This window comes from Manis pentadactyla, chromosome 5, assembly GCF_030020395.1.
Source record: "Manis pentadactyla isolate mManPen7 chromosome 5, mManPen7.hap1, whole genome shotgun sequence".
Lineage (NCBI taxonomy): Eukaryota > Metazoa > Chordata > Mammalia > Pholidota > Manidae > Manis > Manis pentadactyla.
Genome location: NC_080023.1, coordinates 39695599 through 39719951, shown reverse-complemented (window position 1 = coordinate 39719951; position 24353 = coordinate 39695599). Strand labels below are relative to the sequence as shown.

The window sequence follows — 24353 nt, the reverse complement described above, 5'->3', positions numbered from 1 at the left end:
TATTAATAACACAAATGTATTGTTACCACTGACTGTCCCTAACAAAAATAAATGTCCTTCATTTGAAACTATTTACTGAAGACATTTTTTTGAATGGTACCAAACAGTTCTCACTTTGGGAATGGCTTAAAATTTTTGTTTTTGTAACAATAGGAATATAATAGGAAAAAGTTCCCAATTACATATGAATTTTAAGAGCATGTTTGTTTGGTTTTGTAATTAATTCATTAGCTCACTTACTATTTTAAAAGTCACTTAAGTGCCTGATTTGTGTTAGGCTCAGCTGGAACACCAAAGACAGAGGATACAGTATCTGTATTTAAGACTACTTTGTTTTTATAGCATTTATTACTACTGGCTATTATATGTGTATATGTATGTATGATCTTCATTGTTTATGTGTGATGTTCATTGTTTGTCTTTCCCATCCAAACGTAAGCTTTTGTTTTATTCATTGCTGACTATATCCCCAGTACATAGAGAGTATTCACGAAGTATGAACTCATTAAATATTTGTCTAGTGTGAAGAAAAGGAAAGCATAGAGTATAGTGGAAAGTTATAGGAGGAGCATGAACTCAGCCTGAGAAGTGAGGGAAGACAGTCAAGAGGTGAATTCTGGGCACAAGCCTAATGAAGGTTCCAAAGAGTGCAAACGGCAGCTTCGTGAAATTGTAAGTTGTTCTTCTGGAACACAGAGCGTGTTGGTGAAGGGGAGAGAGAGGAGCAATGAGGTGGGAGAAGAACCAGAGTGCTGGATCCCCTGTGAAGGAATATGGGTATTTTCCTTTAGGCAGAGTCTGCGACGGCTGTGGTGAAAGCCCACGGGCTAGACCTGTCCGATTCTGTCCCACCTTCCTCTGATGACATTGCCCTGACGTGCCTTTGCGGGGTGTGGGTGCGGTGGGCGTGACGGGGTCTTCTAGGCTCCAGGGTCAGGCGTGGACTCAGCCCTGGCAGTGAGTGTTTCCATCTTCCTGGTCAGAGGGATTGATTTCTGCATGAGTATATGACTCAGACTGATCCAAAAGATTCAATCCTAGGACGTTCTTTGTTGTAACTATTGGGAATAAGAAAGTGCTTTTGCATTGGGGTTGTAGAGCTTTGACCCTATAAAATTTGGAGAATTTTAATTTTTTTGATAAGTGTGATTGATATACAATATTATGTTAGTATAAAGGATACAACATAGCGATTCAACAGTTATCTACATTATTAGATGCTCACCGCAACTGATGTAGTTACTGTCAACATAGAAAGATGTTACAGACCTACTGACTATATTCTCTAAGCTGTACCTTCATCCCTGTGGCTAATTCATATTATGATTGAGATTTTGTGCCTCTTTATCCCCTTCACCTATTCCATCCACTCACCCCAGCTCCTCCACCATAGTTACTACCAATCATTTCGCAGTGTTTATGAGTCTATTTCTGTTTTTATAAACTTAGGAGTTTTGGATGATCATAGGTGAGGGTCTACTGAAAATAAAGCCAATATAAAGGAAGGAATTAATTGATGAAGAGAGATGCTTTCTGATGACATTGTTTGAACATCTGGATATAACCGCATGTGAAATTTGAGCCATTCCTGAACTTTTCAGTGTAAGGGCAAAAAAATCCCCTCTGTCCCTTCTCTTAAACTATTTAAGCCAGTTGATTTCTTTCTTATTCACAAAAGAATACCCAGTTTGGGTATAGAAGAAATTGGACACTAGATGCCAGAAAGAAAATGAGAGAGAGATTTTGAGATTCCTGGAAAGGAAAATTAAACTGTTGAAGACTCTGGAGATTAGCTATATTAAGCAAAGACTGGAGAACAAAATGTGAACTGAGCCAGATTTGAGCAGAGATTTGAGAGGTTTAAGTTCATGAACTGTTAACACAGGTTGTCATTAGAAACCAAAGATCCTGCCTGGATTTCTACAGAATCCAAGATGCTAAATCAGAATGGTTAACATCTGTCTCATCAAAGGCTGAGAGAAGTGATGTAGTTGGCTGAAAGGTGAGGCAGTAATGGTGGCTGAGTCTAGGCTCACAGGCTAATAACAGTATGAAGGTGTTCCGAGCTACACTTAGGGATAGAGCCATTAACCTTTGAGGGTGCTTGTTTTCACATACATTTTATATCCTGGATTTAATCAGAGTACAGAGCTGATTTACGTTTAGAAAGTTGTCTGAAAGTGTAGATAACACACCACAGAGAATAGGAATGGGAAGAAGGAGGCAGATTACAGTATCAATATCTGATTCTGAGGGGAAAAATTCTATTTCTTGACTGTTGGGGTTGCAACTGCACATTTGGTATGAAAATTTTTGGCAGATTCCACCAGTGTCTGTCTGCCAGGACTTAGGATGGTTTTGAATCAGTCTCTGATCATAGCCTGCTCATACCACCATTATTTTAGGTGGTTCTCTTTGCACATGGGCAGGCCTTGTGGCCAGCAGATACAACTGTATATGTCCCAGGTTAAGGTAAAAGTGGCCCAGAAGAAGCTTACTTACAGCCTGGTTGTACTGCAAAATCTATCTTTCCAAACTCTAAGTACCATCTCTAGTTTCAGATGATGCCTGAGGGGTTCATGAATCTATAGTCTTTACAACCTTGGAGTATGAAACTCTCCTAATGGCTGGATTCAGCATCTGTACTCACATAAAAAAAATGCTTCAGTGCAGCTGGTGGAAATATAAATCAAGGCAAAGCAAGCCCTTCTAAAGCTTCAGTACAGAAACCCGTTGACATGACTGCCCAGCCAAGGCCATCTAAAGTAATGTGAAATAAATGAACAATGCCACTCTATGCTCTAGGGTGCTGGGGCAAATATGAGGAATCCCTCAAATGAAGATTGTCTGGGGCCACAATTATGCCATTTGAATTCCTGTTTACAAGCATCTAACAGAAAAAGAGAGGCTCATCCAACCATTATATGAAAGGAAAAATCTAATACCATTTTCTATTTTGTAAATTTAACCCAGGGGCAGCATTTTAAAATACCATACAGGTTGCATTATTATATTAACTGCTGGAGATGATACACTGAACAGATGAAATTAGACACTTGCTTTGTTATTGACATATTGTCTGTCTGAGCCCCTGGTTTCAGAAGAGGATAACGAAATTGGGAACTGTAAAACCTAAGCAGCTGTAGGGGTAATTATAAGTTGTCTGATAACATATATTATTTTCCATCTAAATTATGAAATTTATAAAATTTTAGCCATAACACTCCTTAGAAGATTATATCTACCTGATGTTATAGGACACTGTGATTCAGGAAGAATAGCAGAGGTTGATATACAGCATGCTTTAAAATGTGTTAGAAATCAAAATGATAGAAACAGTAAGGAAGTCTGGGGCAGAAGCTAAAGTGGACTATAGATAGTCTATTTTCTTACTTATTATAAATATATAAGAAACTTAGAAAGCATTGTGGCATAACACTCAATACCTTGGGTGGTACTAAGAACTCATCTTGGGTGGAGAAGGCCTCTCTAGATAGAATTCATTCAGTCAACACATAGTTACTTAGTTTATTCTCTGTTCTAGATACTGAAAAAGGAACAATACACACAGTAGACAAGGATCCTGGTACCAATCCTCAGGAAGCTTGCAGTTAATAGGAGATAGATTTTGTGTTAAAAAGAGTACACAAATAAATATACTCACTATTGCGGTAAGTCCTATGGTAGAAAAGCACAGGATGCCATGAGAGCAAATAACAAGGGTACAGATATAAGCCAACAGTGGGGGTGTCAGGCAAGGGATTTCTGAGGTAGTAGCGGTTATAATAAGAACTGGTGCAATGGAAAAATTGAGAGAAGCCCAGTATTACCTTCACTTTCACTACCCTTTTTTTGTTGTATAAAATCTGATGCTAATCCAGCTAATGAATTTTTCATTTCTATGATTTCCATTAGTCCTTGTTTATAATTTCAATCTCTTTTCTGATACTCCTCACTTCTTTGTCTATCATATTAATATTTGTCTATGGACTCTATTTTAAATGTTTTATTTTGAAATTATTGTTGGTTGCTATCAAGTTGCAAAGATAGCATGGAAAGATCCCAATGTACCCTTCACCCTGTTTCACCTACTGATTATATCTTACTTAACTATTGTACAATATCAGAACCAGGAAACTGACACTGGTGTAAAGTATATATAGTTTTATGTAGTTTTAAGACATGTTTAGATTCATGTAACCACCACTGCAATCAAGATACAGAACTATTCTGCCACTGCAAGGATCTCCTCTGTGCTACCATTTTATATCAATTATACACATCCTCCCCACCTCCCCATCACTAAGTCCTGGCAACCACTAATCTGTTCTTCATCTCTGTAATTTTGTTATTTCAGGAGTATTATATAATTGGAATCATACAGTAGGTAATCTTTTAAGATCAGCTTTTCTTCATTCACATAGACCCCTTGTGAACCATCCAAGTTGCCTGTATCAATAGTTGATTACTTTTCACTAGGCTAGTACTCCTTGGTATGAATGTACTACAGCTTTTTTAACCATTCAGCTGTTCCAGGAGAGTTTGATTGTTTCCAGTTTTTGGCTATTCCCTTTGAGCTTCTAAATATATTAATTGTAGTTATTATTATTAATTATAGGCCTTATCTTTTAAGCCAACATATATCACTTTTGCAGGTCGGTTTCTACTGACTAAATCATTTCTCTTAACTGTGGGCATGTTTTCCTGTTTCTCCTCATGTCTAGTAAGTTTTTATTATATACTAGATAAGCTGATGATGCTCTGTAGAGACTATGGATTCTGTTATCTTCCCTGAAAAATGTTGGGTTTTGTTTTAATACATAATTAAATGAATAAATCACCTACAATATATAGAGACTTGGTTTATGTGCTGTTTTTAAAGCAATTTTAGTTTTCCCCTTAATTCAAGGGGAATCCCTTATCCATGTGACTTAGCCTTTACTTTGGAGGTGTGCTACTTTTGGAGTTTTAGTGGGTAGCCTGATGTACTTACCACCTGCTGTATATGGCTGGATTCAAACTCTCAATTCTGACTTCCATGTAGTAGATAACACCTGAAATCACTGTTCATTAATTTTTGTCCTTTTTTGTTGCTTTTCAGCCTTTCTACTGCTTTCCTTTCTGGATTTCTTGGCATGTTACTTACACCTCTATAGTTTAGAGATCAACCGAGGGTTCATAGGCATTAATATTCAGTTTTTTAGTTTCTCCCTTGGCTCACTTCTTTTGTAATATTTCCAGGAGCTCTGGAGGTACCCAACTCCATGCTCTGATTCATCAGACCAAATGAACAGATTGTTGCTGAAGTTCTGCTGTCCTACATTGCCCAGACTGGGGAGTGGGCACAGGGGAGAACTGCAGAAACACAGAGCTCATGTAGGGTGGTCCCCTGCATTTCAGGTTGATTCTCTTCTAGCTCTTGCTTGTTTTCGGTTACTTTCCCATGTCTTCAAGCAGATTTGTTTCAGGACTTTGCTCAGCATTTATTATTTTTAATCTGTAGGAGGTTTAGTGTGATATAAACTATTGTGCCATGTCTTAACTTGATTCATTTTTGAATTTTGGCACAATTTTATCTATTTATGTGTATGTATAAAGCATTTGTGGAGTTCCTGATTTTCCATGGATAAAAACACATTTTTATCTTCCTTAAGTGTTTCATTTTAGCCCATTGAAAGACCTTATTTTCTCCTTTTTCATTTTCAAATTCTATCAGTCATCAAGTGTCCATGTAGTTCATATCCTAAATTTTCCTACCAGTGAAACTGTACCACTTTATTTATCATTTACCCCATGATATGTCAATTAACACACATTCCAAGCTATGCAGGATGCCCACTAGTAGGGTTAGAAAGCAACTTAGATGGGGCTTGGAATAGAAAAGAAGTGACCTTGAAAATTAGTACTAAAATACTTTTAAAGCTTGTATGGTTATAGTCAGACAATGGGAAGCTTCTTTCTTTCAGATATACTCCCAAACTGGTGCTATCCTGTAATCCAGTCACCTCATATGAGTATAATTTTCTTTCCCAGCAAGATTAGAAGATTCCTGAGGGCTAGTATCATGTCTACTCCTTCTCCCATAGCTTTAAACAGTGTTTCACACAAGAGTAAACATTTATTATTCTGAATGCATTGCTTTGAATTTTGTCCATTTGGTTAAATCTGAATGTTTTCTTTGCTTATGATTTTCTAATCACCTGGCAGTGTTTTCCAAATGTGGTATCTCTCCAAGAGCATGAAGATTCGTAGCTTGGCTTCGGCCCAATTCTCCCCCACATTTATCAGTGTTCTCCTTTCTCCCTCCCTCACCACACTCCCTCTGCCTTGGCTTCTCTCAGTACCTTAGTGCGTCAAGCAATCGCTGCCTCCGCCTTTCTCCTTGCTACTTCGTTTGCCTAGAACGGACGAGGCACAGTTGCTGCTTCACGTCACTTAGGTCTCAGATCAAATGCTGATTCATCCGAAAGGCCCACTGATCACCTGATCAAGGTTCCCTGTCCCCTTGACTCTGACGCACATCATTCTCTCGTCCATGTCCATGCTTCTGTTTTACTCTCTTCATGGTACTTATTATTACCTGAAACGATCTTCTTAGTACTTATTTTTGTGTTTGTTGCCTGTCTTCCCAGGTTAGCATCTGAACTCCATGAGGTCAAGGAACTTGCTTCATTCAGAGCAGTATCCCCAAAGCGGATAAATGGATGAATGTTTGAGTTGTCACCCTGTGACATCTTGAGAACATCTTGAGAATCGTCTTGAGAACAATTCACAGTCGATGAAGTATTTCAATGTACATAATTTTAAATTGATTTCAGTGAAAAGTGGCACAAAAGTAGAGGCTACAGAGATGTTTTTAAAGAATAAACAGAGCACTAATTCCACCCAGAAAGAGCACAGGTCATAAGATCTACCAATGAAAGGCAAAAGAAAAATAGTGACGTCTTGAATATGGTGATGATAGCTAGTACTACTGGGTACTTACTATGTTCCAGGTATTGTCCCAAAAGCTAGACTAAAACAGAAAATCTCATTTAGTCCTTATAACCACTCTCTAAGATAGGTACACTATCATAATCTACATTTTATGGATAATGACATTGAGACCAGAGGTTAGATGAGGAGTTACATGGGTTAATGTGCCTGAAGTTATAAAGCCACTAAGTGGCAGAGCTGCAAATCAAATCCAAGCAGTGTGATTCCAGTCTGTGCTCATTACCACTGGACTGTATTGCTTCACTGCCTCTCAGGAGTAAGAGGAAATTCGCTTTAGTTCTCTCATTTATTTATCAAGCAGCTCTGGCATTATTCTTTTGCATGAAGTTTTACAACCATATCATTTAAAATAAAGAACCATAGACTCAGGGCTGAGTTTTAGGCCCAGGCATGTTATCAATCTGTGTGAAATTTAGTCTAACTTCTTTAATCCTACGTTCTCAAATGTGTAAAATGAAGGGGTTGAGCCTCATTAAATATAAACTTATTTTAGAGTTTTATTTTTCTCTTATGAGCATCCTGAGCCCCATGCTGCTGATACATTTTGGAAGAATACCGTTAGGCATATTGAGTACATTACCTGGACTTTGTTCATCTCCAGTTTGTTCTTCTCATTGGCACTCTGGTCTTGTTTGCTAGCTCCTTTTTTCTGAGGTCCTTTTCCAAAGAAGATGTAGTTTACAAAAGCATATTCCAGGAGAGCCAGGAACACAAACACAAAGCAGCCCATTAGATAAATATCGATCGCTTTGACGTAAGGGATCTTTGGCAGCGTCTCCCTGAGGTGAGTGCTGATGGTCGTCATAGTCAGCACAGTGGTGATTCCTGTGAGGCAGAAAGACAGCTTGGCTGAACGCACTCGGTCAGTTGCCCTTTTAAAACTGAGGAGACAGATGTCATTCCCTATTGGTGCCCCATAATCATGGCAGTAACACGATAAAACTGGGCAAAAAGGGCAGACATTTTGAATGAGAAAGCTGCAGACTCCCTGCCCAGCCCATGAACAGATCATAAAATATGGTGAGCCATGAAGGGAAGGCTGAAAGCAATTTCTAAGAAAAAAATGCACAAAGAAAGAAGTCTATGCAAAGGCATATCAAAATCCCGCTGATATGCTTCCTGCCTACTGTCCCCGTCCCTCAGCCTGTTACCTGACACGTCTCGCTTCCTTCTCCTCTTGAGTCTCCCCCATTTTCTTCCTAAATCTGTCCTTGTCATGCTTATCCCCACAGCAGCCACTACCAAACTGAAAGTGGGTGTCCAGTTTGAGGACGCCTGCCGCATTCCATAAATCATTTTAATCAGTATTACATTTTAAAACGCTCGTGCATCATTAATAGTGAGATAACACAAAAAGAATAAACAAGTAAGAAAGTTCATGATTTACATCAAGCATTAGATTCATGTATTTTTAAGATATAATATGATCTTGTTGCTTTGGTTTTCCAAATAGTGTTGAATGAATTAGAATGAATTCGTTTCCTGGGGTCAAAAAAGACTTCTTAAAACATTCAACTTGGGTTTGTTAAGAAGTTTTGGGAAAACTCCTGAAAGGAAGGTTCTATTTAATTTACATTGTTAAAAATAGTATTCATAGCCATATAATGTTTGTGTGGTTGCATAATAAATATTTGGTGTTGATGACGGTGATGAAATGATAATTGGAAAAAAACAAGAAGTGGAAAAGTTGCAATCTCATGTGGATAGTTTGTCCTGTAATAATACTACACATTTATATGGTGTTTCACAGTTTTAAACACTTACAGTTATGAATTATATTATAACAGGTTACTAAGTATGATATGGCAAGTTCATTATTCTTTCTTTTATAACTGAATAAACAGAAACTCTGAGATTAGTTATTTTGCTGTAAATGACCTAGCTAGGGGCAAAAAAAATAGGCAGGGAGGTATTAAATAAAGGCATTTAAAATAGAAGTAGAAAGATCAGTGGGTAAAACCTGAAATTTGATGGCAGTCCTTAAAAATGAAGACAGGAAGTATGAAAAAGATATTGAAAGAAAACAAAGGAAGTCTGGCAAAAGGAATGCAAGATTGAAAATGAAGAATGAAAAAAATTATTTAGCACTCACTTCCCAATCAGATCATTCTAGATAGATTCCTTGGTTTGACTATTCAACTTTTAGGAAGGAGAGCAGATAAAGTAGGAAGTCAGGATTACCATACAAAGTGTAAAATGGTTCAGATCAGTGAGGAATTCCAATGTGTTACACTGATTTGAAATGCCATCATGAGTGCTCTTACTTATTTCTTTGAATAAAATTTTAAATTTCACCTACTGTAATTCTAGCTAAATAGAAACAAACAATAGAAACAACTCATTTACTAATGCACTTATTGCATCTTTGCTTCTACTTCTAGGTTTAAATTTTTAAGCAAGAAGGGTTAGCAAATGAATGTGTTTTCTACTTAGATAAATTTTAAAATATAACAGGTTTTATATTTCAAGGAACAGATTAAGTCAACACGAGTATACACTGCCATCTCTAATCAAAATGTCGCTAATTTTGAGGATAGAAGTGTAAAGAGAGCCACAATTCAATGACCTTGAAAGCTGTTATTTCCCGTTATAGATATCATTCAATGCTATTTCCTTAACCATAGCATATACATACTCATGTTCATATTCAAATAATATCTGCAGATGCATACATACATATGATATGATAAACTCTTTATTTTCTCTTGTTAGTTTTGTAATGTTCAAAGGGGCTGCCAGCACCTGATTTTGTGAATGTTATATACTCAGTCATTAGAAATAAACTGTAGAGATGACAATTAGTCTAGGTGTGAAAGGGTATTCTGATCATCTAACCCAGTTCAGTGGTCTCAGAAGATTAATGTATATGTTAGCTTAGCCAGAAATGATGCTTATATATATTTGTGTGTGTGTGTGAATGAGCCACATTAAGTGACAACTGCAATGGCTCTGAGGATCAAATAATGAGATTCAGATTCATCAAACAGATCTTACATATTCTAACCTTCCAAGAACACCTTAAAGTCTCAAATATAGCTCTTCAGCTTGCAGCAATTAGTCAGCCATGGCAAGATTAATTCTGAATTTTGTTCCTCCAGGAAGGAAACCATTTTTATTCTGTCCTGATCACAGATCATTAATACAGCTGATGAATTGTCTGTGCCTTATTCAAATGAGACGAGCTCCATTTAAGGGAGACTTAGATCGATATGATTTAATTTTGGTTAATGTTCGAAAGACAGTATTTCCCAACAATAGACATAGCTTGTCAGTAGTCATGAGGTTTAGCTTTCTTCAAATCCATTTGAGAATAATGCATTGTAAATGTTCTCCACTGTTAAAAGCAGGGAACAAAGAGGAAATGATCACCAAATTATTAAAAATTAGTGTAATGAGAATACTCTAAGAAGCACTTTCACAGTGTAGAATGTATTGCAATTTCTTTTTTTGGTAAAGTGCTAAAAAGATATTACATTGTAAACCATTGATTCTTTAGTGTTCACACCTAGATATTTGATTATCAAGCAATTATATTGTCATCTCATTCTTTGGCTTGCTAGGAGAGAAGCCCTTGCCTATAATTCCTAACATGGGTTCTTCGTTTGAAACTGAATCCCACCAACTGTCTGCAGAGCTGGTAATGCATTACCTAGTGCGACTCTGGCTGCAGATGCATCATAGTTGATCCAAAAAGACACCCAAGACAGAATTGTAATCAGTGTAGAAGGCATATAGGTTTGCAGAATGAAGTAACCAATGTTTCTCTTCAGACGAAAACTTAGTGACAGTCTGGGATATGCCCCTGAGTTGGAAAAAAACAAAACAAAGCAAAATCAGATCACCATTGATTTGGAGCCTTCTTCTTTCTCTCCCAGTGCCTTTAGTGTGTTTGGGGAAACATCCTCACCGGTTGTGAACTCCACCTTCTTGGACACCATCTTGTAGTCAACAATTGAAAACTGAGGAAGCTCAATTTTATTAACTCCAGTTACTGCTCCCTCTCCTCCGTTCCAGTAAAATTCAATGTCATCAGTGGTATAGCCATCTGAAACCAAGAAAAATAATATAGTTAAATAGAGTTCATTTGGTCTCAAGATTTATACTGAAGACAGTCTGGGATCCGGGGAGAAAATGCCCAGCAAGTGATGGTAAGATGACAGTGCTTTGAATCAGGATGGTGTGTAGGTCTAGAGGAGCCCAGCTTCTGGTGGGTTGGTTGTGGTAGCTCTGAGAAGATGGATGCATGTGGTTTCAGTTGATGTGGGCTTTGTGATCATTCAGTGGTTATTCTTCATATGTCTGTGAATGGAGGAATTAGATTGGGGGTTTGCTGGGCTTCAGATGCCTGGGCATAGATTTTTACTATGCATAGGTTAACAATAACAAGTAATAATAATTGAGTGCATATTTGTGAAAAGGAAAAGAGAAAAACTAAAGTGATGGGGTGCAATGAAAGATCAAATTTGTATATGCCAAGGATAAGGCATTTAAAAAAGGAACATGTTTTTTTTAGAAAATTAGGCAAGCTTCTATTCATATATTTTGATTATAGCTAATGACATTGGTGATTTTAAGAACTGTATGAGTTTTTTTTTGTTAATACCTTTATTAATGTAGAAATGACACAAAATTTGCACATATTTCAGTGTGTTGTTTGGTAAGTTTTGACATGAAACCATTACATCGATCTGGAAAATGATATAGCCATCATTGGCAAAAGTCTTCTCAGGCTTTTTACAATCTCTTCCCTCAGCCAGTAGGTCTCCCAACCTTTGCAGAGGTGTGTGTGTGTGTGTGTGTGTGTGTGTGTGTGTGTGTATGTTTGAGGTGAGAACTATATGAATTGTTCATAATACTTTTATATCCTAATACTGAAGAGGGCGAGCTTTTGTTAATTTACTGGGAACGTATAGAGGATTGTAGATCGCAGTAGAAGAGTCTACCCGGAAGGCTATTCTCTTGCCCCTTCCACTTCTGCTCCAACTTGTTAGTGGTCTAGCTGGGTTGTGGTCATATAGAAGAGCAACTTGCTTAAAAACAATGTATGGATATATTAAAAAATCTAAAAATCACTTAAGGCATATAGAAGGCTACATCTGTCTCTTTCTAACTGCTAGAAGCAAAGTTTATTTAAGTTCATTTTCCATTTAAATTCAAGGCAAATAAAAAAGCGTCAAATCTTTTTTCTGTTAGAATTACTAGGGCTTATGTTTCAAAGGTAACCATATAATGCAGTAGACATGCTGACCTACTTCTGATGAAGCCCAGTAATGTTTTTTCAAAAGATTAAGAAAAATAATATATTTAAAATTTAGAAGTGGAATGCCAAATGTGAAAGGATCACCATCAATATGTCACTTCAATAACGTAAGAGATTTTAAGGTGTTCTTTCTTTCTTTCTTTTGAGTCGAAAAAACCTTTTTGGCTTTATTGCTTTAAACGTTTTTAACCTTTTTTCAAAAAGCTCTTTTTTGAATTCTTATTCCTGAACTCATAGAACTTATAGCTATTTTATATTTATCACTTTTGCCACTCTGTAGATGTTATTATTTACTGTAATATGTTTCAGTTTAGTTTATTTTATTTCTCTTTAAACCATCTCCTTCTAGGTAAGAACTGGCCCTCTTTTCAGAGGGTAATTTACAATGACCCAAGTGTAGACATAGAAATAGAAGATATGTAGTTTTAGATATAATCCCTGGTATCTAAGAGGTTGTTGTGAGAACTTCTTTACCTTTTGGACTTAGAGTGATCTACATGGGACTTATTGGCATCTTGGGGATTTATACCAAATTTGGGAATGGGTCAGTAAGACTGATTCTTTACATCTTTTTGAGAGTCTGATAAAAACTTCTGAACTCAAGAGAATGAGTAGATAGGATGCAGACTAGGTGTAAATATTTGCAAAATCTGATAAAAGACTGTTACCTGAATACAAAGAGAACTTAAGTCTTAACAATAGAAAAACAACCCAATTAAAAAATGGGCCAAAGATCTTAACAGACACCTCACCAAAGAAAAGAGGCAGATGGCAAATAAGCACTTGAAAATATACTCCACATTGTATATTGTCAGGGAAATGCCATTCAGAACAATAATAAGACACCACTACCTACCTATCAGAATGGTAAAAGTATGGAATACTGATGACACCAAATGTTGACAAGGATGTGGAGCAACAGGAACTCTTACTCATTGCTGGTGGGAATACAGAAGGAACAGCCACTTTGCAGGACAGTTTGGGAGTTACTTACAAAACTAAACATACTCTTACCATACTATGTAGTAATTGTACTTCAAGGTATTTACCCAAAAGAGTTGAAACCTCTCATCCACATAAAATGTACACACAGATGTTTATAGAAGCCTTGTTCATAACTGCAAACACTTGGAAGCAACCAGATATCTTTTGGTAGGTCAATAGATAAATTGTGGCACATGCAGACAATGGAATATTATTCACTGCTAAAAACAAATGAGCTATCAATTCATGAAAAGACAGAGAGGAAACTTAAATGCATATTACTAAGTGAGAGAAGCTGCTCTGAAAAAGCTACATGCTCTATGATTCCAACTATGTGACAAAGAAAGAGGAAACTATGGAAAGAGTAAAAAGCTCAGTGGTTGATGGGGTAGGGGGGTGGGTGAGGAGGATGAATAGGCACAGCACAGAGGATCCTTAGGCAATGAAAATACTCTGTATGATACTGTAATGATGGATACATGTCATTATACATTTCTCCAAACCCTTAGAATGCATAACACCAAGACTGAATCCTAAAGTAACCTATGGACTTCGGGTGATTATGATTTGCCTATGTAGGCCCATCCTTTATAACAAGAGAAGCTTTGAACAAATAAAGAGTGCTTCTGTCATGTTAACTCAGACCCCCTGAGTCTGCTCTCTGCCAGGAAGGAGGAAATGAGCTTCTGGGATCATCTGGACCTGCTCTCCACAGACCCATTATTAAAAGTGACTTTCTATCAACACAAAATAAGATCAGGTAACAAATTCACAAGGCCCATGAGATAAAAGCAAACCAATTGGCTTGCAACAAGTGCTGATTGCCAGGCCTGGGAGAAATTTCTTCCCAGGACCTTTTTTATGTGATGAAAAATGCCTCAGCAGCCTCTGCCCAGGAAGATGGCATGAGAGATAAGCTTTCTCAAAGAGAGACATGGAAACAAATAGGTTAAGTTTAGTTAAAAAAAAATCCTTTAAGAAGCTAAGACAATATACCTCAAGTTTAAAGCTTTTTCCTCATCTAACTTGATGGGAGTGTGGGCTTTAGACTAGCATATCTCATATCTTTGCTTACCTTTATATGGGGCTGGGGTGTTTTTTCTTTTAGGCAGTTTCTTGTTGGACTCCTCACATTTCACAAATGAATACCTGTCCTAGTCAAAGCTAGACTGCATATGATTTTGCTTTTAGTTGGCAACAAAGCATATTTGAACTGTTAAGTGTTTGTTAGGGAGGAAGTTCTTACACCTAGTATCTGGAGACTCTCTGTGGAGAGGAACACTATTTCTAGATCAAAGCCTGAATGCAAACTTTTGCCCTTGTCCCAAATTGAGGCTGGATTCACCTACAGCTTTTGACCTCAATATACCTCTATCATTAGCTTTGTGGCCCTGGGTGGCCCATTTCTAAAAGACAGTAAAAACAGGGCTGATGGAAGACAGCTTTTATGTTAGCTTCTGTGTGCTGCCCATCAGAGGCACCTGCTGGCTCACTTCCCCTTCTCTAGTGCTAACGTCAGGTCTCTGCTGACTCTCCTCCTCCCCCATAAACAGCTCTGGGTTCACTCTCTCCTCTTCTGAGATATCCATCAGGTCTCTGCAGATGCACAGAACACCCCTGCCTCTAAACTGTCAAGGCAAATAGATGGCAACTATATTCAACATGCCAATACACATATTTTGAGTGCCTACTATGTGTCAAGCCCTGTCCTAGGCATTAAGGATATATAGGGGTGTAGACGTGGCTGGGCTTTTCAGGATCGCATGGTCTAGTGGTAACTGGAGCAAACTACTGACCAGAGAGAGTCAGAGATGGCTTTGCAGAGGGTTGGCCAGATGGCTGGAGCAGGCCTGCGGTATGTGGAGTAAATAATATAAAGGGAATAACATAAAGGTAGGATGAGGTCAGTGGGAAACTGATTTATTGCTTAAAATTTACTCAGTAGGCAACTCAGTTTTAGCAAGAAAATTGAACTTTACAGAGCCAAATTGAATTATTCAAACACTATAAAATCCTCAAAGATTTCAGTAGGCAAAGGTAAATCTCCGCTGAGACAAGGAAAGGGATCCAGTAACCATGGCTGAGTGTTGGAAGGAGCGTAGGTAGACACCTGCGGCACCCAGACATGGCCCTTCGTGTTGACTTGGATCAGCTCAACTACGGGCTTGCCTTGAACAAAGCACAGAACGATGTTGAGTTTTACTCGGTTTATCTGTCTTCTCCCCTCAGGCTCTGAGTTCCTGGAGGTCAGGGGCTGGTTCTCATTCCTTTTTGGTACTTCAGTGTCTAGAACATGAACCGCGTTCCTAGTGTATAGTCAGTATCCCATAAAAAATTGTAGAATATTCCATTTTTGCTTCTCATCCTCACAACTCCTGGCTTTGTGCTACTGACCTTAACTTGACAGCCAGCCAATAACCTGTGTCTGAACTCATTCAGTGAGTGAGTATTTATTAAGTGCTGACTGCGTCAGGTGGTGGACAAGTACTGGGTACATGGTGGTGAATAAAACTGGCTCTTGCCCTCTTGGAGCTTGTGGATGTTGTCTAAAATGTAATATATTTTATCACAAAATTCCTTCTGTGGTAGGTACTGTGTGAATTGGCTTCCTTTAGAATGTATTCTAATTCCTTCAGGAAAAGTAAAAACTACATTTCCCAGATTCCCTTGCAACTAAGGGCATGTGTGTGATTTAAATTCCCCAGATTAGATAGAGTTAAGTGATGTGGGAAGTATTTGTTTGTTGGTGCAGCTCATACATAGTATAGATGGTTCTGAAAGCAAGAATTTTGGTTTTAGCTTTTGTGGTCCTCAAGTCAACATTGTGGGAGGAGCTACCTGCTAAGCAGCTTCCTGCTTACGGTGATGCTCTCAGTCTTCTTGGAGGGCCAGTCTGCACCGTGGTTCTAGGAGTCACTTCTAGGGCCCAGCAGAGCCTTGCATTTCAGTTCTTTAATTTTGTTAAGTATCACTTCCCTGTATGAAAACTCTTTCTGCGTAAGCTCATGAAATGTGTTTCTGTTATGTGCAACAGAAACCGGATCAATACACTCCTTTACTCTACTAGGGAAAAATTACTTGATGTGGGATTACCAGAGCTTTTCATTAAAATCTCTGTTGTGTCTTGTGCCAGCCATGCATTGATGTTTCTGTGCCTCGTATCCCACTGTCCACATATGGCTCTGTACTGCCAGCCCTGGGCTCCCTGTCTCCCGGGCTTCATGTTGGATGCTGCCTCTCTGAAGAACCAGCTGAAGGTAGGAAGATGGAAGGTGGAGGGAAGGCACCGACTCTGGCACTGCCAGGGTGGTAGTGTCACAGTTGCTGGTGATTCTGCCGGGACAGTGGGGAGATTCCAGACACTCACAGCTGAAGGAGAGGCAGCACCTCTGTGGGCAGATCCACAAACATCCAGAGCAGTATCTCTAATAGGATTGCTGCAGATTCAGCTCATGGGCCCCAGCCGGGGATGTGAGCAGCTTCTGGCTTTTGCTCCTTCAGCCTCCTTTCTCCTTTTCCCTTTTGCTTTTCCAGCTCTACCAGTTATTTTAACCAATTCTCCCTATTAAATTCCTTTTTGGAGAAACCAGGAGTGATTTCTGCTTTCCTGACGGGGTCCTGTCAGTTACATAACACATCTCATCATGCAAATTTTTCCATCTGTTCACATAGCTTTGTGTTTATCTCTGCCTTTTGTCTCCTCCAGCCTTCATTACATTATACATTTTTTGAAAGCAAGGACCTACTTTTATTTATTAAAAAAGAAATCCTGATGCCTGGAACAGATTCTGTCTGCAGAAAGTATCCAGTACATATTTCTGAATAAATAAATTCATGAATGTTATTTGCTACTTAGAATTCTAAATTTATTGTCCCCAACTGGTAACCTGATGCAGGTAATTTCTTTGGTAGCATTCCTGAGGTGGATTTACTCCTTGATTAAAATGATTCTGCTCACAGGGGGCTTACAGGTGGGTCTGGGCACTAAGGAAATAGAAAAAGCTGCTTGTTTATTTTAGGCTTACTGAGTAACTATGTGATAAATTACAACCTCAAGCTGGTTTTTGAATTGTAAGATCCTAGCTGGGAAATATGTAAGCAATAATTAGAGTTGGGAGTCCAGAGAGGGTCTGTAGCTTAGGGCTGGGGGCAGAGGCAGTAGGTCAGCCACAACAGCATCCCCCACTGTCTTTCCCTCTGAAGAGCAGCCCAACCCTTCAATGCCATGCACAATAAAAGAGCTGGAACACAATAAGCAATCAATGCAGATTTTAATAGAATTCAACTCTTTCTATGGTCAGTGGTCTAGGTCTGTATTTCCAAGCTCACTTGCACTTTGTTTAACTAAAACCCATTAGGCTTAGTGTTCAAGGCACTGAGATAATTATGGATGATTTTTGGGGAAAAAAAAGAATGCTCACTGCACTTCAGGTAGAAGTTTGAGTTCTCATGGGAGCAATAATGGCAGCTGGGTCCAAAGGAAAGAATAGAGGCCCAGAAATCCACTATTGTTCAAAGGTTACACAAGAACATTTTGCCACAGAGAGTGAACATCAATTTACTCACACCTAAACAACCTATTTACCAAAGGTTTTCCTTTATGAACCAGTGACTTCACACAGTGTTTCAAAGACTGAACACTTGGACACCAAGGATGTTGTTTCCTAGCAACAATAACTACATAGAAGCTCTCAAAAATTCCTCTTAGCCCCTGCGGACTTCTTAGTGGTACAGAAAGTACAGATAAAATTAAGTTGATGTCAGTGGATAAAGACACATGGAGCCAGTACAAATGTGGAAGTATTTGGACGATAGTGTTCTTCTTTGCTATTTGAAACACTGTATTTTGGATGCATTTTCTAATCTGAAAATAAAAATTACTCCTCATTGAGCTTAAGAGAGCTGAGGGTAGGGTCTAAAATCATACTAACTGTGTTTTAGATAATGCAGAGATTTAAGCATGTAATCCGTGAATGGGCATTAGTAAATGTATTTCCCATTTTGGAGCAGCCTCATCTCAAGTTTCATGGTATGGAGCTGGATTGGCTTAGGCTGATCATTAAACTACCATCCCCTATGCTATGGTGAGTGGCTCAGGGTTAGGCAAATACCTGGGTCTAAGACAATCAGTTCACAGAAGTGTTCTGGCTAAATTAATTGCTTGGAAATAGGCATGTGACCCAAGTTAGTCCACTCCTAGAGAAACCCAGGCCTTTTGTTCAAAAGTTGAAGGAGAGATTTCCCTCTTTCCTTTAGCTGTTGGCAAACAAGAAAAGCTGAGTGGAGAGTTACAGGACCAATATGTTGCCTTCCTGCTTACATTGGTCCTTACTTGCCCCTAACATAAGTGTTCTAAGTCACAGGCATGATCAATATTTCAACATCTGTTAGAAAATGACCTATCAAAATAAACTTAGTCTGCCACTCCCCAGTTCCTCCTACTCCTTCCCCATGAGGGCAGAAATATTATGAATTTATCAATATTCCTGCTCTTGTACCTATGTAGATCCTTTCCATTATAAGATTATTAGATATTTGCAACTGTGCATCTTAGCAGCAGACAAGAAAGCCAAATGGGTCTAATCCTTTCAGTGGTTCCAAATCTGTTACAGCATTTATTCTAAAGGCTACTTTGGATTTCTTTCTCACCCATTATCTGTATTCTCATACTCTCTAAGAAGTAGTGAACAAATCCTGTTCTCACAGTATTAAAAAACCTTGACTGCAAATCATGCAATAACACATTTCATATTTGACTCCTGTCTGACAACCCACTGCTTGAGTAGTCATCCAGTCTCTAGGGATGGCCATCTCATTATTTTCTCAGTCAAGTCAATAGTTAATTAGGTTTTTAGGTAATCATTAGAAAATATGTCCTTATAATAAGTAAAAATTCATCATCTTGGAAAACATTCTGCTTCTGATCCTTGTCTATCCCTCATGTGAACAGAGGACAAGCCTAGTGCCTTTTCTATATAACAGCACCTCCTACTTTTGAGCACACCTTTTATGCTCCCTCTCAGTCTTTCCTCCTCCAGGCTCTGGTCTTTCATAGGAGACCCTCAGTCTATGATGCTTTTTATCTGCTCAGTAGTTTCCAGTTTGTATATATGCCCCTTGAAGAGTGGCGTCCCAAACCGAGGTGGCCATGCCTACTTGTCCCTTCCACCTCTCTTGAATTATCTGACTCTTTTCCCTCATTCCCAAGGTTAATCCTGTCCTGGCCATCGAGCCACCTCTAATGGTTTAGGAATTAAGTAGCAGCAGATTTGAAATTACATCGTGTCCTCCAGATCTGGAATCTTACAGTCCGGGCATGTTTTCTGGTTTCATAAGCATCCCCTGAAGGGCCCCTTCTTTCTAGCCAATACCAGGAGCTGATGCCGCAGGAACGCAATTCCCAGGCCTCTTTCCACCCTAGTCAAGCCTTAGCATCTCCTGTGTTTGGCCAGCTTGTAAATTCCCAGAATGACTTTTCTAGAGTCCTGCTCCTTCGTATTTGATTGCTTAGTACTACCTAGTCCATTAATCCTTATCTACACTAGGTTATCTCCATTGAGAGACTTTAAGACCCCAGGCATTTTTGTTGACACCTCCTCACATTTTATTTGATACATTGAAGTACATTCACATCATATTAAACATAATTTGCAAGTTACTTAAAAGCATTGGATTGCAGCTGACTTGTTAAGATAATGTTCTATTACTTTTAATATTGTAGCTATCTTCATGTATTTCAGAGCCAGTAATTTGTTTAAGACCCTTGAGAAGCTCATAGTATTTAGACATTTTGCCTACATAAATAGCTAGGGTGGACGCCGGATACCAGTAGGGCTCAAGTACACTGCCTAAGATCTCCTTCCATACTTTCTTTTTTTTTTGTAGATAATTATTTTTTATTGAAGGGTAGTTGACACACAGTATTACATTACATTAGTTTCAGGTGTACAACATAGTGATTCAACATTTATATACATGATAATTCTAGGTACCAGCTATCACCATACCAAGTTGTTGCAATATTTTGACTATATTCCTTATGCTATACATTACATCCCGGTTACTTATTTATTTTACCATTGGAAGTGTGTACTTTTTTTTTTTTTTTTGTGAGGGCATCTCTCATATTTATTGATCAAATGGTTGTTAATAACAATAAAATTCTGTATAGGGGACTCAATGCTCAATGCACAATCATTAATCCACCCCAAGCCTAATTTTCGTCAGTCTCCAATCTTCTGAAGCATAACGAACAAGTTCTTACATGGAGAACAAATTCTTACATAATGAATAAGTTACATAGTGAACATTACAAGGGCAGTCATCACAGAAACTTTCGGTTTTGCTCATGCATTATGAACTATAAACAGTCAGTTCAAATATGAATACTCATTTGATTTTTATACTTGATTTATATGTAGATACCACATTTCTCTCTTTATTATTATTATTTTTAATAAAATGCTGAAGTGGTAGGTAGATTCAAGATAAAGGTAGAAAACATAGTTTAGTGTTGTAAGAGAGCAAATGTAGATGATCAGGTGTGTGCCTGTAGACTATGTGTTAATCCAAGCTAGACAAGGGCAATAAAACATCCACGTATGCAGAAAATTTCTCTCAGAACAGGGGAGGTGAGGTTCTAAGCCTCACCTCTGTTGATCCCCTTCCATACTTTCTTTACTTAAAATATATCCAGTTTCTCGTAAATTTCCCAGAGGTGGGAATCCTAGTGCCATCATCAGCTCTCCTGACCCAGACTGTGGCTAGACATGACTTCTAAATTAGCTAGCCACCTGTAATTACTCAAGATGGAATCCTGCCAGGTTGGACTGCATGCAATAGCTATATTCATGGGTGTCCACGTGCCCTTTCTGAGGCTGAGCATCGGTCTGACCCTATTCTGACCTTTTCTGCCATTTTCCTGGCTCCATGTGGATGAGATTCTTACACACTTTATGCCATGCCTGTACAATTACAGACCGTCTTGGTGTGGGTGGCTAATGAAGAGCAGTACTTTTCTTATTAGACTCCTTGGTCTTCTACTAAAGCAGCACAAGTTCAAATTAGCATTGTCAGTCACATTTTTTTCCTTTGGACTCAGATATAGGATCTAATATTGTCTCCCCATTTAATTTTATCTAATTCAATTTGACTCGCTGTTCTAGCCTATTGAGTTTTTCTTTGATCCTTATTTGCGCACCCTCTTAGTTTCATGTTGTCTTCGAATGTGATAAACATGCCCTTTTTCATTACTCCCTTTATTGAGGCAAATTTGGACTGGCAGAGACAAAGATAGAGCTCCGAAATACTCTTTTGGCAATAGCCCTTTGAGTTGATATCAAAAGTCTTTAATCAGTACTTTGCGGGGTGGCACAATCACTTACGCACTTAATATTTGCCTAATTGTTTTAGCCTCAAGTCTGTATCTCTGTATCACATTTTCCTGATTCTCTGATTTTGCATTCTTATCAAATAAGAAAATGTTTTGTTTGTTTTGACTTGAATTTAGAGAAATCAAGCTGCCTCCATAGATCACTGATTTTCCTATGGGATCTAGGGCTAGAATCTTGTCCAGACTGAATCAATCTCATCAGCCTAAGTGTCTTAGAATTTACCTTCCTCTCTTCTCCTGTAACAATGAAATGGTACAATCCATTCTGTCAACACCAAAAACCAATAAAATTGTCTCAAAAAAGCCACGAGGCATGTAAATTTTATTTGTCTTAATAGTCAAAAGACAAAAATCCTTATCCATCTCTTTCCAAATCATATTAACAATCATAGAGTAGAGTTTTCTGGGATATTTATGGTCAAAGTTTCTTTTATGATCTTGAAGCCCTTTTATATTGTGTGTACATTTAACGAACATCCCAACTCTCTGCACAGTCCTCCCTTAAAAAATAACTTGAGCAAAAGATGGATAAATTGTGACTTTTAACTCTTACTCTTGAGTCCTGCCAAGATCTGGGTACAACTTTCCCAAAAAGATGAACTTCGCAGTACGAAAACATGTACTCAACCTAAGAAAACATGTACCATTTGCAAAGTTCTGTGAGAACTCTCTGTTCCAGAATTGAGACAGTCTGTTGTTAAATTCTCTATCATAGAATGGAGAAGGACTTGCTTCTCATTTGCAACTCACCTCAAATGAGGTCTTGGAGTTGTGACTAGAAGTCATCTCTGCCAATAATTTCTGCTCTGGGTAAAAAGGAAGATCAAAACCTTGGCTTTGAAACACTTGTCTGGCCAAGTCCTTTATGTCTGTATTCTCTGACAATGGAATGACCACATTCACTTGAATGTATGATGAAAGAACTCAATAAGCAGAGAGTCTAAACTAGTGTGTCAATATCAGAATGTCACTTAAGATTATTTTAAAATCTGATTAAGTTTGTTTAAGAAAGCCTGGTATGTTTGGCATCGTTAAAGGTGTGCATTACTGTTTTATTTAAAAGAATGGAAAAAAAGCAGCCCTAGTCTAGAGAAGGGAGTCACCTTTTATTTTGATAAGCACCTGATACATCACATATGGCTTTATTTTCTTAAGTGTAAACTATCTTTGAAGATAAATAAGACCACAAACGAGTAAAGTAGGAACCAAGGCAATTACCTAATTCAAATGCAATATTACCTTAACTTTACTGCTCTGACAATGTTATTGCTGGCTTGAAACTCTATAGATTAATAGCTTAGATGATAACCTCAGTTATCTAATTTGATTTTTAAGGCTACTTTATATCTGAAATGTGGAAAATTTTTCAGAATATCTTTAGGGTATTTTTATTTTGAAGAGTTATATGCATCCTAGTTTTATTGCTGGTGAATCCATCTGTGAGTGCTTACTAAGTTTTTTAATTTAAATTTTTCTCCTTTCCTTTTTTTTTTGGAAGTTCACTTTTCACAGAGAAATTCTGATGATAAGAAATGGTGATTTGTCAATAAAGCACAATTTTGAGGAAAGCATTAAAATTTAAAAAACAAAACATCCAAACCAGTCATGGTAAGATGTTTACAGTACGATGCTAAGAGAAAACAAACATCATAAAAATGTATGTGCATGTGTATATTTATTCAAGAATATCTGTGGAAAATAGTCAATAGTGGTTATCTCTAGCTGTTAGAATTATGGGTGATTTTTTTTATTCAGAATTTTTGTGTAGTGAACATGTAATGCTTAAAAAAAATACCCCAAAACAGTAAGTTATTTTTATGTCCTAAAATTGCCCCAGTATATTTTGGGACAGTGAAGTTCAAATCTGTGAAAATTATTTAAATATCCTGTAGAGGGCACTAAAGACCTTCCAGATTAATGGGCAGAGACGATATTTTCTGCAAATTTTATTCCTTTCAAGTTGTAGGAATTTTATATTTTTTTGTGATGATTTTAGCTTTAGATCACTGATTCACACAGGTTTTATTTTAAAATTCATTTGCATTGAATGACACCAGACCAATTGTGATTAATATACCTTGTCACAAATGAGGATTTTCAGCTGGAAATATCTTTATATTTAAATGCATACAACTCTAGTTGATTACTAAAGTAATTTTAACAAATTACTTGTTTTTGTTATAATGATAAAGTTATAATCTTTTCACTAAGGTTTTGAAAAGGACCAGTCATTGTTATTTTAACGATGCATATGAGTTAACAAATACCTATGTGCAGTAAATGACATGGACTCATTCTTCATATCCCAGTTATCATGATTATGTGGCTAGTAGTAATAAAATGCATTAAATTAAAAATTACCATTCTATCTTTCAGAGTCCATTTTCCATTTTTATTAACATAGTTGCCTACTCCCTGATTTCTCATAGGTGTATTATGTTTTTTAGTTTCATATCCCCTATTCACTCATACACAGATTACATTTATTGAGATTAACTTAATTCAGTTTCTAAATCTGGTGTTTCTCCATTTGTGGATGCAAAGTGTGTAGTCCCTGCCCTGGGTTTTTACAGATGTACTGCACACAACCTATAAGTTATTGTATTTAAAACAGGTAGATTTTATTTCCTAACAAGATAGGTTTCTCTGGCAATTCTCTACCATCTTCAAATATCACAGGGTTTTAGGATTCTCTCTAGGATCAGAATGGATAGCCTTGGC

General features: G+C 37.8%; 1 protein-coding gene across 1 annotated transcript in view; it reads right to left on the bottom strand.

The window, feature by feature from the left end:
• Positions 1 to 24353, bottom strand: part of GABRB1 (gamma-aminobutyric acid type A receptor subunit beta1) — a 353576-nt gene that overhangs the window by 19728 nt on the left and 309495 nt on the right. Inside the window, exons 6-8 of the mRNA XM_057502193.1 lie at positions 10904 to 11041; positions 10646 to 10798; positions 7577 to 7821 (exon numbers count right to left, since the gene is read on the bottom strand). Coding sequence (XP_057358176.1) covers positions 7577 to 7821; positions 10646 to 10798; positions 10904 to 11041 — 536 coding nt within the window. The remainder of the gene's footprint in view (positions 1 to 7576; positions 7822 to 10645; positions 10799 to 10903; positions 11042 to 24353) is intronic.